The sequence below is a fragment of the Phyllobates terribilis genome, unplaced genomic scaffold, assembly GCF_046119375.1.
Source record: "Phyllobates terribilis strain yellow unplaced genomic scaffold, ASM4611937v1 Scaffold_3__8_contigs__length_932513732, whole genome shotgun sequence".
Lineage (NCBI taxonomy): Eukaryota > Metazoa > Chordata > Amphibia > Anura > Dendrobatidae > Phyllobates > Phyllobates terribilis.
This window is the reverse complement of record NW_027362763.1, coordinates 683,749,575-683,766,196: the sequence shown is the minus strand read 5'-3', so window position 1 is coordinate 683,766,196 and position 16,622 is coordinate 683,749,575. Positions and strand designations below refer to the sequence as shown.

Genomic DNA, 16,622 nt, shown 5'->3' with positions numbered 1-16,622 from the left:
CCTCCTGTGTGTCAGGCAGTAGTAGTGTGCAGTGTTAGTGTGACAGGCAGTAGTAGTGTGCAGTGTTAGTGTGACAGGCAGTAGTAGTGTGCAATCCTCCTGTGTGTCAGGCAGTAGTAGTGTGCAGTGTTAGTGTGACAGGCAGTAGTAGTGTGCAGTCCTCCTGTGTGTCAGGCAGTAGTAGTGTGCAGTCCTCGTGTGTCAGGCAGTAGTAGTGTGCAGTCCTCGTGTGTCAGGCAGTAGTAGTGTGCAGTGTTAGTGTAGTGTGTCAGGCAGTAGTAGTGTGCAGTGTTAGTGTGACAGGCAGTAGTAGTGTGCAGTCCTCCTGTGTGTCAGGCAGTAGTAGTGTGCAGTGTTAGTGTGACAGGCAGTAGTAGTGTGCAGTCCTCGTGTGTCAGGCAGTAGTAGTGTGCAGTCCTCCTGTGTGTCAGGCAGTAGTAGTGTGCAGTGTAGTGTGTCAGGCAGTAGTAGTGTGCAGTCCTCCTGTGTGTCAGGCAGTAGTAGTGTGCAGTGTAGTGTGTCAGGCAGTAGTAGTGTGCAGTACTCCTGTGTGTCAGGCAGTAGTAGTGTGCAGTCCTCCTGTGTGGCAGGCAGTAGTAGTGTGTAGTGTAGTGTGTCAGGCAGTAGTAGTGTGCAGTCCTGTGTGTCAGGCAGTAGTAGTGTGCAGTGTAGTGTGTCAGGCAGTAGTAGTGTGCAGTGTTAGTGTGACAGGCAGTAGTAGTGTGCAGTGTTAGTGTGACAGGCAGTAGTAGTGTGCAGTCCTCCTGTGTGTCAGGCAGTAGTAGTGTGCAGTGTTAGTGTGACAGGCAGTAGTAGTGTGCAGTGTTAGTGTGACAGGCAGTAGTAGTGTGCAGTCCTCCTGTGTGTCAGGCAGTAGTAGTGTGCAGTCCTCCTGTGTGTCAGGCAGTAGTAGTGTGCAGTGTTAGTGTGACAGGCAGTAGTAGTGTGCAGTGTTAGTGTGACAGGCAGTAGTAGTGTGCAATCCTCCTGTGTGTCAGGCAGTAGTAGTGTGCAGTCCTCCTGTGTGTCAGGCAGTAGTAGTGTGCAGAGCATGTCTTTGTGTTTGTACACACTCTGTCCTGGCTGGGCCTTCCCTCCATTGTGCCTGATTGGCTGCCGCTCGGTGAGGCAGCTTCTCAGCAGGGCTTGTGGGACACACCAATGTCAGCCATTTTTCAATTGTGTTTGCAGCCAGCAGCCTGTGCTCTCTCAGCTAGCGGGGAAGGTAAGTTTTTATTTGCAAATCCCTGACCCCAAACCGGACACAAAGCTCCCGAAACCGATCCCCGAGCACTGCCCTCCCTGCCCGGGCTCCCCCCAGACCCCTCCCAACCACACATACAAACTTTTTGGGGCTGCAAAACCGGAGAGTGCCGCTGCCCCCTGCCTCACTCCTCAGACAAGGAGCTGCTTCCCAGCTTTCCCTCCCCACTACCCAGGGCTCCTTTATTCGACAAAATTTCCAAATCCTGCAGCTGCTTCCCCCCCAGACCAGCACTAAGCTCCCCCTGACACCCCACTCTAACAGGTTGGGCGCCCCCTGGGCTCTTTACTATGGAGGAAAGTGCCTAAAAACCGTTGCAAAATGCTCCCCAAATGTCCCTGTGCTCCCCAGTTGCTGAGCTTCACCATCTTGTCTTTCTCAGTCTGGTCACCATATTTCTTTCCCCTCTAGCAGCTGCCACACAGAGCACAGGGGCCCCATGCTCCTTTACGAGGGGGTCACTTACTATGTCTGGGCTCCCCCTTCTCCCCACATCCCCCTGCCCCTCTTTGCCACCCCCCGGGTGGTTATTTCCCCGTGCGGCCGCTTGTTACATTGTATCCGCTGGAGATTGTTACATTGTATCAGTTTGGAACGTTCAGGAGTCGCCAAAGCTTCCGAGTCCCTGCTCACTGCTTCCCCCCCACTTTACACCCCCCAGCACCCCCCAAAGTGCAGTGCTCAGCCCCCCACTGCTGACTGCAGGGTATTTATGGGGGGGTCTGCTAGCACCTGGATTATTTTGCAGCAGCTGGGACCTGCCTGATGGGGGAGGGGTGGCTGCAAAGTGGCATTTCCCTGTAGTTTGCCCTTCCAGAGTGGGTGGCAAGGATCTGCACCCACAGGATATGGGGGCTTTGTCCTGATTAGGGGGAGGGGGGCTTTTTAGTGTTGTGGGGAGCAATGCTTTATAGTTAAGGCATTGTTTTGACTACCTCTCACTGCCCACCAGATAAAGGATTATTAGTATTGGGGGTCTTTATACTGCACCCATGATCTTCTGATTGGGGAGGGGGTTTACTCTGGGTGGGATCAGTGCAGTTGTTGCCCCCCTTTTCTCCGGATTGTTTTTGTCAATGATAGTAGGATGGGAGGAGGAGATCTCAGGATTGTGCAGCGCCACAGTTTAAAAACCGGTCATGTTAGGTGAATGGGATGTGGAGCAAAGCAGGAGACGAGTGTTTATTCCCTTCCACTAAATAATCTGCTATTATGTTTCTGCCCCCTTCCTCCTCCTCTTTCCTCTGTGCTGCTGATCTGGGGGGTGGTTGAACAGGTTTAGGATTCCTCTGTTGTCTACACCATGGCTCGTACCAAGCAGACTGCCCGTAAATCCACTGGTGGAAAAGCCCCCAGGAAGCAGCTGGCGACTAAGGCAGCAAGGAAGAGCGCGCCCTCTACTGGAGGGGTGAAGAAACCGCATCGTTACAGGTAAAAAAAAAATAATAAAAGGCAGATCGCTGCGCATGCGTGCACCAACTCAATGCAACCTGAAATCCTCAGATCGGTCCTATTTTTATAAAAACTTTTTTTTGCTGCATTGATTGCGATAATGATTGGTTGCATTAGGAATGGTTTTACATTTTTTTTTTTTAACTTTTTTTTTTTTTTTCTTTCAATGTGAGCAAATTTTTAAGTGCATTTAAATTTGCATGTGTGCATCTGCTGGTGGTGAGCTCTGCTCAGTGCATTGATTAGGGGGTACATTAAAGGGTTAAAATAAGCAAAATGGGTCCACCCCTTCCTGCCTGCAGGGATTGCAGAAGCCCCATGGGAAGATGCAAAGGTGCACCATTGGTTTATTGCTGATTATTTTCTCTTTATTCTTAGGTGTTTTTCGCAATTTTATTTTTTTCCCTATTTTTTTATTTATTTATATTATTGCATATATTAGGCAGAGTGTATTGGTGTCAGTTGGGTGTTGTAGTCTTTCATGGCTTGCGATGATGAGTGTCACTTGAATGTCTTGCAGGGATGGATTGGGGGCGGGGAGGCCTTTGCTCTCACTCGTTTCCCCGGTCCGTTGATGTTGGCACGGTGCCCACCTGCTCCGGCAGACACAGTGCACTTCCACGAAGCGGCCGCTAGAGGGTAGTGGCGTGCCAGTAGCTTGAGACTTGATCCTGCTTTAACCCATTATATGCTGGAGAAAGTTACTTACCAGTAAACTAACACAACCATGATTATACTTCTGTCCAGTCCAAGCTTTGTAGTTGGAATACTTTTGCTTATATTTTTTTTTATCACCATATAAACCTACACAGACCTTTTTTTGACTTATTGTGTTAATTGGCTGTATCATACTCCAGAGCTGCACTCACTATTCTGCTTGTGCAGTCACTGTGTACATACATTATATTACTGATCCTGATTTACATCCTGTATTATACTCCAGAGCTGCACTCACTATTCTGCTGGTGCAGTCACTGTGTACATACATTACACTACTGATCCTGAGTTACATCCTGTATTATACTCCAGAGCTGCACTCACTATTCTGCTTGTGCAGTCACTGTGTACATACATTACATTACTGATCCTGAGTTACATCCTATTTTATACTCCAGAGCTGCACTCACTATTCTGCTGGTGCAGTCACTGTGTACATACATTACATTACTGATCCTGAGTTACCTCCTGTATTATACTCCAGAGCTGCACTCACTATTCTGCTGGCGCAGTCACTGTGTACATACATTACATTACTGATCCTGTACTGATCCTGAGTTACCTCCTGTATTATACTCCAGAGCTGCACTCACTATTCTGCTGGCGCAGTCACTGTGTACATACATTACATTACTGATCCTGTACTGATCCTGAGTTACATCCTGTATTATACTCCAGAGCTGCACTCACTATTCTGCTGGTGCAGTCATTGTGTACATACATTACATTACTGATCCTGTACTGATCCTGAGTTACATCCTGTATTATACCCCAGAGCTGCACTCACTATTCTGCTGGTGCAGTCACTGTGTACATACATTACTGATCCTGAGTTACATCCTGTATTATACTCCAGTGCTGCACTCACTATTCTGCTGGTGCAATCACTGTGTACATACATTACATTACTGATCCTGAGTTACCTCCTGTATTATACTCCAGAGCTGCACTCACTATTCTGCTGGTACAGTCACTGTGTACATACATTACATTACTTATCCTGTACTGATCCTGAGTTACCTCCTGTATTATACCCCAGAGCTGCACTCACTATTCTGCTGGTGCAGTAACTGTGTACATACATTACATTACTGATCCTGAGTTACATCCTGTATTATACTCCAGAGCTGTACTCACTATTCTGCTGGTGCAATCACTGTGTACATACATTACATTACTGATCCTGTACTGATCCTGAGTTACCTCCTGTATTATACCCCAGAGCTGCACTCACTATTCTGCTGGTGCAGTAACTGTGTACATACATTACATTACTGATCCTGAGTTACATCCTGTATTATACTCCAGAGCTGCACTCACTATTCCAAGAGAGTTTAGCTGCAACATGTACAAGTCACTGCTTGTTTGTCAGCCCAGAGCTTGTACAGGATGTAACTCAGGATCAGTACACGATCAGTAATGTAATTTATATACACAGTGACTGCACCAGCAGAATAGTGAGTGCAGCTCTGGAGTATAATACAGGAGGTAAATCAGGATCAGTAATGTAATGTATGTACACAGTGACTGTACCAGCAGAATAGTGAGTGCAGCTCTGGGGTATAATACAGGATGTAACTCAGGATCAGTAATGTAATGTATGTACACAGTGATTGCACCAGCAGAATAGTGAGTGCCGCTCTGGAGTATAATACAGGATGTAACTCAGGATCAGTAATGTAATGTATGTACACAGTGACTGCACCAGCAGAATAGTGAGTGCAGCTCTGGAGTATAATACAGGATGTAACTCAGGATCAGTAATGTAATGTATGTACACAGTGATTGCACCAGCAGAATAGTGAGTGCAGCTCGTGTTGTTTCTTGTCCGGTCGTAGATCTGAGATTACTATATTGATTGACTTGATTGTTGTACATTTAGCTGATGTGCTTTGACGTTTATGGTGGTTATAATGGCAGTGTTATGGGGTCTGTGGTCCTTAGTGACCTCCTGCACTATTATCGCTGCAGTCGGTGATGTCCATTCTCTGTGAGGCAGGAAACTCTTGACTCCTATTTTCTTAATCTATAGAAGCCATGTTGATGGCCCTGGGTCCAGGCGGCAGAGCTCCTCTGTGTAATCTCCTGCAGACCCGGCCGCTGATGGTCTCGGTGCTGGGAGCTCCGACGCTTCCATGTTAATACTTTACTGGAAACCTCCTGCGGTTCATCCAGTTCTCTATTACTATGGGTTCAGGAGAACATGTATGTGTGTTTTTTTTTTTTTTTTTTATTTCACGTCATAAATAAAATGTAGTAAAAAGTATATTAGGTATTACAGAAGATCTCTGCTTGCTGTCTGTGAATTGTAACATTCCTATACATTCACAGAGGCAGTTCTGGTCTTGTTCACACAAGTGAAGGTTTGCTGCACTGATTGGTGCTGTTCTTTCTACCACTGTGGTAGTGGATTGACATTTTTGCCCACAAGAGAAATTACCTTTTTAGCCTATGTTGTAATCTGATCCCTCAGTGAGTTGACTACTGTAGGGAGAGACATTGACTCTGACAAATGGTGTTGAGGCTTTCAAATAGTAAGTGTTTCTCATCCCAGTGCTGGATTCACATCTACACTGCTCAGTACTGCTGTATATTGTCCTCCATGCTGCTGCTGCTTTGGAATATTTGCTTCATAGAGAGAGAACAAGAATCCCTTGTGTATGGCAGACCTCCACCTACTAGCTCAGAGACAACTGAACAAACCTGCATGTCACCAGTTTTCCAGTCATTTATTGGCCAGACGTTGTGTTGTACCTCATGTACATGCAGAGGACAGCAGAATAGGTTGATATTGTTTTGGCCCTAAGACCGCCAATCATTCTCTCAACTGGCTCGTTCAATTTTCTAGGATGATCCTCAGGCCCTAAAATTCCCATGAAACACTTGCGTCCTGTTTTATTTTGCACAAATTTGCCTCTTTAAAGGGGCAAAAAAAAAATTATATATATATATATATATATATATATATATATATATATATATATATATATATATATATATATATATATATATATATATATATATATATATATATAATTATATTCTCCCACGCCCCCCTCCCAAAAAAAAATGCCACTCCCGTCTACAGGTTGGGTTTGGTATTGCAACTCTGTCTCATTCGATTAAGCTAATCTGCAATACCAGGCACAACCAATGGACAGGGGAGGCGCTGTTTGTAGACGAAAACGGCCATCTTTTTTTTTATAAACCTGAGACCGAATTCAACAGTTTGCACCAGAAAACTTGATAATAGCGCAAAAATGCATTGTTATAAGATAGCAACTTTTCCATGTTTATCAATGTTGCAAGTTCACAGACAGCAGAGCGCTTGAAAAAGAACGGAAGTTTATTAGAAATTTTCTGACTCCACAGTTTGCTTCGCTGTTTCTTGCCGCGCCATATGCTGTGATCTCACATTCTTTTTTCCCTTCTTGTCGTTAAGGCCGGGTACTGTCGCTCTTCGTGAGATCAGACGTTACCAGAAGTCCACTGAGTTGCTGATACGTAAACTCCCCTTCCAGCGTCTGGTCCGTGAAATCGCTCAGGACTTCAAAACAGACTTGCGCTTCCAGAGCGCTGCTATCGGTGCTTTGCAGGTAAATTTCTAAACTTCCCCACCCCCATTTCTTGCACATTTTATTTTACAGGTGGAGCATTTACAGGTTCTGGGTAAGTTTACTCCTCCACTTTGAGTACTTGAGTCTATGTATATTCCTCAAAATCGAGCCACTGTTTGTTTTGCCTATTTTGCATTTATAACCTACATTATGCTTCAGAGCTGCACTCCCTGTTCAGCTGGTTCATTGGAAATGGTCAAGAAGTCTGATGATTTGTCATTGCAGTTCTGGAGTATAATACAGGATGTAACTCAGGATCAGTACTGGATCAGTAATGTAATGTATGTACACAGTGACTGCACCAGCAGAATAGTGAGTGCAGCTCTGGAGTATAATACAGGATGTAACTCAGGATCAGTAATGTAATGAATGTACACAGTGACTGCACCAGCAGAATAGTGAGTGCAGCTCTGGAGTATAATACAGGATGTAACTCAGGATCAGTAATGTAATGAATGTATACAGTGACTGCACCAGCAGAATAGTGAGTGCAGCTCTGGAGAATAATACAGGATGTGACTCCGGATCAGTGCAGGATCAGTAATGTAATGTATGTACACAGTGACTGCACCAGCAGAATAGTGAGTGCAGCTCTGGAGCATAATACAGGATGTAACTCAGGATCAGTACAGGATCAGTAATGTAATGTATGTACACAGTGACTGCACCAGCAGAATATTGAGTGCAGCTCTGGAGTATAATACAGGATGTAACTCAGGATAAGTAATGTAATGTATGTACATAGTGACTGCACCAGCAGAATAGTGAGTGCAGCTCTGGGGTATAATACAGGATGTAACTCCGGATCAGTAATGTAATGTATGTACACAGTGACTGCACCAGCAGAATAGTGAGTGCAGCTCTGGAGTATAATACAGGATGTAACTCAGGATCAGTAATGTATGTACACAGTGACTGCACCAGCAGAATAGTGAGTGCAGCTCTGGAGTATAATACAGGATGTAACTCAGGATCAGTAATGTAATGTATGTACACAGTGACTGCATCAGCAGAATAGTGAGTGCAGCTCTGGAGTATAATACAGGATGTAACTCAGGATCAGTAATGTAATGTATGTACACAGTGACTGCATCAGCAGAATAGTGAGTGCAGCTCTGGAGTATAATACAGGATGTAACTCTGGATCAGTACAGGATCAGTAATGTATGTACACAGTGACTGCACCAGCAGAATAGTGAGTGCAGCTCTGGAGTATAATACAGGATGTAACTCAGGATCAGTAATGTATGTACACAGTGACTGCACCAGTAGAACAGTGAGTGCAGCTCTGGAGTGTAATAGTGCGAAGTTATAGTCATATGATAGATGTAAAAGGCTTGGAATACTAGTTTCTCTTGTAGTGGCTGCTGACAGCATCCTTCCCTGTTTGCAGGGGTCCTGGAAGCCAGACCCTTCATTATTGACTGATAGGACAATCTCTTCTAATATTCTCTGACTCGGGCAGCTATGTGCTATTGCTATTTTAACAAGATTATTGCATACCGATTGGTGCCTGGATCCTTGGCTTATTTTGCAGCAGTAATGTAATAACTGATCCTGCTGCTTGCATCTTATAAGTTACACTTGTAAATTGGCTTCAGTGTGCGGCTTTATTTCATTTCAGCCGTTCTATATTTTGGATTTTATTAAAATAGCCCAGGGCCGTTTTCTGTGATGTGAGAACCTTCTCTGCACATTGTGCAGGACTCCGCGCAGCTGATTGATATTCAAGACGCAGCCTCCTTCCCGCAGCCACAGGGTGGCAGCGCCTCAGACCTGAACATAGGAACTTCCTTTAGTAGTAGCAAATGGCTGCAGTGTTAATTTTTCATGGGTAAAACAAATGTCGCAGATTTTGGTCACACCCGCATGTAATGGCCACTGCAGACTAGACCATGATTGCCCCTCTTTAAAATAAATTTTGTGTAACAATCAGATGGTTGCCACCGGCCCGGCCCCTCTGTCCCCCCGGCGCTGTGCTGGTTGCCACCGGCCCGGCCCCTCTGTCCCACCGGACTGGCCCCTCTGCCCTCCGACCTGCTGTTATTGCCAGGGGAAGAGAAGTCAGCAAATTGTATCCCCTACAGTGGCCACTGCAGGAGAAATGTACCATTATAAAGGGGCATTGGTTGTTTTTGCCAGATCCACTGGCTTATATGGATTATGGTGGGGAATACCAGGCAGAGGACTTCCATAACATCCATATTCACTAATAGGATGTGAAATAGTGGTTCTCTTCCATATCTCCGGAACGTGTTTTTACACATGTAAGACCACTCTTATTCGATGTGCTGTCTCTTTAATTATCCACGAGAGGCTCATCCATTCACTATTGAAGCCATTCAGCAGAATAATTAGTTTTTAAATTCTCCCCGTGCCAAACAGATGAGCGTAATTAATGAAAATAATTATTCAAGTTCTTATATTTTTTTTTCCGAGCGGATAATTTCACTCGACTATGAAGTGCATTGTTTACTTGCCAATTTAAAATATCTATTTTTCAGGGTCACGCTAATACTTAAGCTTCAAAATAATACTATTGTATAAAACCTCCATCCTCACTAGCTGTCGGTGGTACTGCTATATGTGTCCACTAGGGGGCATAATGCATAATTTTTCTTATTTTAAATCCATTTCTGGTTTAAAAAAAAAAAAATCACATGGAATAAAAAACAAACAAACAAAAAAAAATTACTTTTTAAAGCAAATGTGTAATCAGAAAAAGACCTATTGTTCAAATTAGGGTTTTGTGCTGCGTGTTTTAACTTTGGCAGTATTTTATTTTTCTTTGTCATATTTTTTTTTAGTCCCGCTGTTCCCCAGAGTAATCCAGTTGATTGAATCTTTTTTTTTTTTTTTTTTATTCAGTTTGAGATACGGGTCTTTTCATCTATTGCTAACTGTTATGGTCTCTAGAAAGAGAACATGTCGCCATGAACATGCCATCCAATCTGCAGGCATCATGTCCTAGAGCAGAGGGAGCAGATCAGATTGATATGTAGTTTTGTCAGAAAAGTCTCAGTATAACCTGAGTTTGAATCGGGGGCGTAACGATCGTGGTCGCAGAGCGTGTGACCAGGCCCGTGCGGGCGGGGGGGGCATGCCGACGCCAGCAGCTATTTCAGCTGGGTGTTCATTTAGAGCAGAGGTCCCCAACCGCCGGTCCGCGGACCAGGACCGGGCCGTTGGGGTTTTTCAGCCGGTCCGCGGGGGGAGGGGGCCCCTCCAGCCTCCAGCAGGGCCGCCATCAGGGCATGACTGCCCTGACTCCAGTATGGGGCCCGGCCGGTAGGAGCCCCCTCGGAGCCCCCCTCTTGTGCGTCTCTCTCCTCATGGGGCCCCCGGCCGCATGCTAAGCGCCGGGTCCGGGACATCTTAGCGCTGCGCTGCTGCGGCAGCACCTTCATGATTCCCCTGACTTCCGGTCATGTGACGGCGCCGTCACATGGCCGGAAGTCAGGAGAACCTGGTGTCAGCGATTTGGACGAGCGCCAGGATTCTGCAGGGATCGCATGGGGGTAAGTATAACAAGTTTTATTTATTTTTTTAAATACAATTAACTAGGAGTGGGGGGGAATGGGAGATGCACATGGGGGGAGGGGAAAGATGAGAGATGCACATGGGGGAGGGGAGAGATGAGAGATCCACATGGGGGGGAGGGGAGAGATGAGAGATGCACATGGGGGGGAGGGGAGAGATGAGAGATGCACATGGGGGGGAGGGGAGAGATGAGAGATGCACATGGGGGAGGGGAGAGATGAGAGATCCACATGGGGGGGAGGGGAGAGATGAGAGATCCACATGGGGGGGAGGGGAGAGATGAGAGATCCACATGGGGGGGAGGGGAGAGATGAGAGATCCACATGGGGGGGAGGGGAGAGATGAGAGATGCACATGGGGGGGAGGGGAGAGATGAGAGATGCACATGGGGGGAGGGGAGAGATGCACATGGGGGGGAGGGGAGAGATGAGAGATGCACATGGGGGGAGGGGAGAGATGAGAGATGCACATGGGGGGAGGGGAGAGATGAGAGATGCACATGGGGGAGGGGAGAGATGAGAGATGCACATGGGGGGAGGGGAGAGATGAGAGATGCACATGGGGGGAGGGGAGAGATGAGAGATGCACATGGGGGGAGGGGAGAGATGAGAGATGCACATGGGGGGAGGGGAGAGATGAGAGATGCACATGGGAGGGAGGGGAGAGATGAGAGATGCACATGGGAGGGAGGGGAGAGATGAGAGATGCACGGGGGGGGGGTGAGAGATGCACGGGGGGGGGGTGAGAGATGCACGGGGGGTGGGTGAGAGATGCACGGGGGGTGGGTGAGAGATGCACGGGGGGTGGATGAGAGATGCACGGGGGGTGGATGAGAGATGCACGGGGGTGAGCTGCACATGGGGGGGTTATGTTTACATAACTTTGTTGCCTTATGAAGGGCGGGGGGGGCCCCCAAAAATTTCTTGCACAGGGGCCCACTACAGTCTGTGTCCGCCCCTGGGATGAAGTAAATGCAGCTGAACAGCAGCTGTCAGGACAGCTGCCCTGTCCTGCTGCAGGGCGTGATGGGGCCTCAGTGATGCGGCTCCTGGCACAGCACATTATGTGGGGCTCCTGGCATAGCTCCTGGCGGGGACCTGGTCTACACTATATGATAAGTATGCACTAAACTCCAAATCCCTCCATTACCCCGCCCCCATATGACCAAAGCCCCGCCCACCCCACTCCCTCCTTGCTGGGCCATGGAAAAATGATCTTGCTTCAAGCCGGTCCCTGGTGCAAAAAAGGTTGGGGACCACTGATTTAGAGGACCCACATTCAGTTGAAATATATTATGGTGCAGAGACCAATTTAATAATCAGGATGGGGGACATGTATTACTCGAAGGGGCCCTGGATGGAGGACATGTATTTACTGGAATGGGTCCAGGATGGGAGGCATACATTACAGAAAGACATTATACCAAGAAGAGGCCCAGGATGGAGACATTATATCAGGATGGGGGGCACTTTTTCTGGAAGGGGCCCAGGATGGGAGATATTATACCAGGAAAAGGCCCAAGATGGGGGACATTATACCAAGAAGGGGCCCATGATGGAGACACTATCAGGATAGGGGACATTATTTCTGAAAGGATCCCAGGATGGGGGGGGGGGGGGGACGACATTATCCCAGGATGAGGGGGGGGGGGGGGGGGAGAGGCAGGCATTGTTACATGAGGTTGAACACGTATGTCTTCACAGGATGTGGCACGCTACAAGGGCCCATACATCTGACATGCAGGGGGAAGCCCATGTATGAATTTTGCACCGGGGCCTGTCGGACTTGCACCAAGTAAAAAGGCCCATATCTTTGGTACCATATAGTGGAATTGGAAAGAAGAGGGGGGAATAAAATCTGATCAAAAACTGCCAACTTTTGACCAGGTGGCAGGGCCCTTTAAGATGTCCTTCACCACTGCAGCCGGTCACCAGCCAGCAGTAAATCATAGGCCTTGTTCAGACCTAAATTATGAGGGATTCTATGTTAATGCACAAAGGTTGTTTTCTATGGCGACTGAGCACATCACCGGCGTAAGAAATGCCTGAAAATAATCCCGTTTTATTATGTTGCTGTCTATTATCGCATTATTACAGCACGTTCTTCTCTGTATCAGCCTGACTGATGTTTCTTATGTCCCCTTTTGTCTCTAGGAGGCTAGCGAGGCCTACCTGGTCGGCCTGTTTGAAGACACCAACTTGTGCGCCATCCACGCCAAACGCGTCACGATTATGCCAAAAGACATCCAGCTAGCACGCCGCATACGCGGAGAGCGCGCTTAAAGAAACAAAGCAAGAAAAAAAAATACCCCGAAAATTCCTATCTCGTCATCTACAAACCCGAAAACAAAAAAAAAAAAACAACAAAAAAATAAATCTCTTCTTCCTTGTAATTGGTAGTTTGAGCGTTAGATATATATATTTTTTTTCTCCATGGGGTTACAAAGGTACCTAAATATATGGTTGTGAATGGAAATGTAGGGGACAGGTTCAGGTGTGGGCAAACTTCTTCCTTTTTTTGTGACTTTTTCTTCTCAAAAGCGGGGTGACATCCTACATTCACCTTGTATCCGTCACCCTTAACACCGCTGAGGCGGCCATTTTAGGAGCTGAATTCACAGTCAGCCTGAAATTCAACAGGAACCAGAGACACTTCAGAGACGGGAGGGGAGGATAAGCCTCGCGCCTCCGTGGCGTCTCTTTGGTTCTTATTGAAGTGGATTTGTTTCATAAACACTGGTGCTGCCCTCCGTAAAACGGCTGCTTTCCTCTGCTCAGCCCACAAAATGGCCGCCTCCGCAGTGTAGGGATGTTGGGCACCATTTCTATATTCTCTACAGAAGCTCATTCATTGACGTAACACCATGTCAACTTTGTAGGAAAAATGACAAATAAAGCATTTGTTTTTATTTTTTTTTATTTTTCTGGACAATGCCAGCATTTTGGATTTTTTTTGTTTTCTTAATGAGTAAAACTCTTCTTGATGGCGACCTAAGTGTTTTGTAGCATTTTTACCATGTAGAAAAATTCCATCCATTCACGCTATATTTTTTTGTTCATTTTTCTAATGGAGTCGTCCTACATTCAGCTACATGTTTTTAATGTTGTTGTCTGTCTTCTGTGCTGTCCTGTAAGTTTGCTATTAAAAGACATTAAACTACTTTTGGTTTTTGGGATTTTTTTTAATTTTTTTTATTTGTATAACGAGGAAAATAGAACCTGGTGGTGACAGGTAAATGAAGCGTTCTTTTAAAGGGCACTACATCCAGAAAAGAAGGTCCCTAATTTACTTGAGAGGTTTAATTTTATCTTTATTTAAATTTAAATAATTAATGGCCGTAATTAGCAGCTATGTCCCCATCTCCATTATAGTGCACACAGGGGTGGTCTTCTGGCTTTCTATAGATCAGGGGTCCGCAGCCAGTAGCTTGCAAACCCTTGATGTGTGGCTAATAGCTGTCTGTTCAGGCGAGTACCACTGTCAACTCTAAAGGTGTCCACGGGGCGTTCATTGTTGATGGGGGCTCTCTGGGGAATTATTTCTTTATAAGGGGCAGTCGTGACATTTCTTCTTTTCAGACCCTCATTCATTTGTAGGGGGGGCACTCTGATCCTTATTGCTCTATAATGGGGGGGGGGGGCACTCTGATGCTTATCGCTCTATAATGGGGGGGCACTCTGATCCTTATCGCTCTATAAGGGGGGCACTCTGATCCTTATCGCTCTATAAGGGGGGCACTCTGATCCTTATCGCTCTATAAGGGGGGCACTCTGATCCTTATTGCTCTATAAGAGGGGGGGGCACTCTGATCCTTATCGCTCTATAAGGGGGGGGGCACTCTGATCCTTACTGCTCTATAAGGGGAGGGGGGGCACTCTGATCCTACTGCTCTATAAGGGGAGGGGGGGCACTCTGATCCTTATCGCTCTATAAGGGGGGGCACTCTGATCCTTATCGCTCTATAAGGGGGGGGCACTCTGATCCTTATCGCTCTATAAGGGGGGGGGCACTCTGATCCTTATCGCTCTATAAGGGGGGGGCACTCTGATCCTTATCGCTCTATAAGGGGGGGGGGCACTCTGATCCTTATCGCTCTATAAGGGGGGGGGGGCACTCTGATCCTTATCGCTCTATAAGGGGGGGGGGCACTCTGATCCTTATCGCTCTATAAGGGGGGGGGGGGCACTCTGATCCTTATCGCTCTATAAGGGGGGGGGGCACTCTGATCCTTATCGCTCTATAAGGGGGGGGGGGCACTCTGATCCTTATCGCTCTATAAGGGGGGGGGCACTCTGATCCTTATCGCTCTATAAGGGGGGGGGGGCACTCTGATCCTTATCGCTCTATAAGGGGGGGGGGCACTCTGATCCTTATCGCTCTATAAGGGGGGGGGCACTCTGATCCTTATCGCTCTATAATGGGGGGGCACTCTGATCCTTATTATAAGGGGGGGGGCACTCTGATACTTATAGCTCTATAAGGGGGGGGGCACTCTGATCCTTAGCATTTCCCATCTTTCTGCTGCGTTTCAGCATCAAAATCCTCACATTTATTGAGCATTTCAGCCTTTGCATTGCAAGAGAGAAGACAGCAATTAATTCCACACAAAGAATTGACATACTACACATTTAAAAATCAACACAGCAGGTAAATTAATGTTTAAAAAAAAAAAAATTTCATAATGTGTAGGTGACATCTTTAAGATCTCATTAATTTAGTTGGTACTGACTAGCACAGTCGATTTTCTGCATGCAAATCTCCACAGAAAAGATGCACCAAGTACTCGCTGTGTGCATTTATCCTAAGGGGTTATGTAAAATGTAGCATTATTACTTTATAAGGGGGGGGGACACTGGGTTTCTGAGATTTTTCCACATGGAATGGGGTGCGTGACCATCTCTGAGAGCGGACTGTGGCTCTCAAGGTAAGAAAAGTAGGGGTCTCCAGCTATGGAGGCTGCAGGAGATTCAAGGTGTATGCCTTTTCCTCTGCTCATATCCATGTAATATAATTCAGGCATGTACATGAATCAGGAGGCTCAGGATGAGCATGTTTATAACCCCTAACCATGCAGGGTAGTCTTGCTGAAATCATGAAAGGCTGCACATAAAGCTTATTTGTGGGTTAATTTAATAAAATGTCTGATAGGTGCGGGCCGCACCACATCATAAGCCGTACTTATATGGTGGACATGCGTGCTGGAACTATAGTGCCGGCTCCAGTGTAAACAGCTGACACCCGACTAGCTGCTATGACAAGACTTGGCTCCGATCACGGCAGTTTAGCCCCTTCGAGGCTGGAAATGTCACCTATCGGCCCCCCTTGTCATTTGCTTGCTAAGGACGTCATGGCAGCCGCTGGGCCCATTGATGGTATGCCATGTTTAGTATGCCACTAGCTGAGCTTCATAGGAGAATGGTAATTTTATAATGCACCTCAATATCACAGCATCGTACAAGGGATCGCAGGGTCATTCACCCCTAGGGGGACCAATAAAAATAAAATAATACAAATATATATTATTTTTTAAGTTCCTATCACTGCTCTTTTCCTGGAAGGCAAATAAAATCTAAAAGAAAATTACAGGCCTGGTATCACAGCGTGTGAAGCTGTCTGAGCTATTAAAAATTTTTTATTTTTATTTTTTGGTCACTTCACCTATCAAAAAACAACAACCATGAAATGGATCACAAAATTGTTATGATAATAATTACAGCTTTGACTTAAAAAAAAAAAAAAAAAACCAAGCCTCATACAATTCTACCGACCGAAAAAAAAAGTTATTGCTTTTGGGAAGCAGAGAAAGGCCCAGTAGGACCGAGGGCCTGCATAAACCTGTAGCCGGCCATGCTTGCAGGTAGGCCCCACACAGTTGCCATGGCAACAGCCAAGTGTGCAATAGTGCCTGTCTATGGCCTCGTTCAGTATTTGTAAGAGCAAGCCAGGAGAGGAACAATCAGAAGAAAAGTATAATAGAAACATGTATTTTTCACCCTGTATTTGTTATTGTTTTGGGGGCATGGTTTGGGGTC

General features: G+C 46.3%; 1 protein-coding gene across 1 annotated transcript; it reads left to right on the top strand.

Moving 5' to 3' along the window:
- The first annotated feature begins 1,079 nt into the window (after positions 1-1,079).
- H3-3A (H3.3 histone A) lies at positions 1,080-13,749 on the top strand. Its single transcript, XM_073671843.1, has 4 exons — positions 1,080-1,225; positions 2,541-2,695; positions 6,876-7,029; positions 12,744-13,749. Exons 2-4 carry the CDS (start codon positions 2,568-2,570, stop codon positions 12,870-12,872), a joined length of 411 nt encoding a protein of 136 aa, XP_073527944.1. The 5' UTR covers positions 1,080-1,225; positions 2,541-2,567; the 3' UTR covers positions 12,873-13,749.
- The last annotated feature ends 2,873 nt before the right edge of the window (positions 13,750-16,622 follow it).

What these genes read in the sequence shown, in the direction of transcription:
- H3-3A (XM_073671843.1), top strand. Translation starts at nt 2,568, where the DNA reads ATGGCTCGTACCAAGCAGACTGCCCGTAAATCCACTGGTGGAAAAGCC. An exon ending in AAGAAACCGCATCGTTACAG is followed by an intron (nt 2,696 to 6,875) that starts GTAAAAAAAAAA and finishes CTTGTCGTTAAG; the next exon opens with GCCGGGTACTGTCGCTCTTC. An exon ending in CTGCTATCGGTGCTTTGCAG is followed by an intron (nt 7,030 to 12,743) that starts GTAAATTTCTAA and finishes TTTTGTCTCTAG; the next exon opens with GAGGCTAGCGAGGCCTACCT.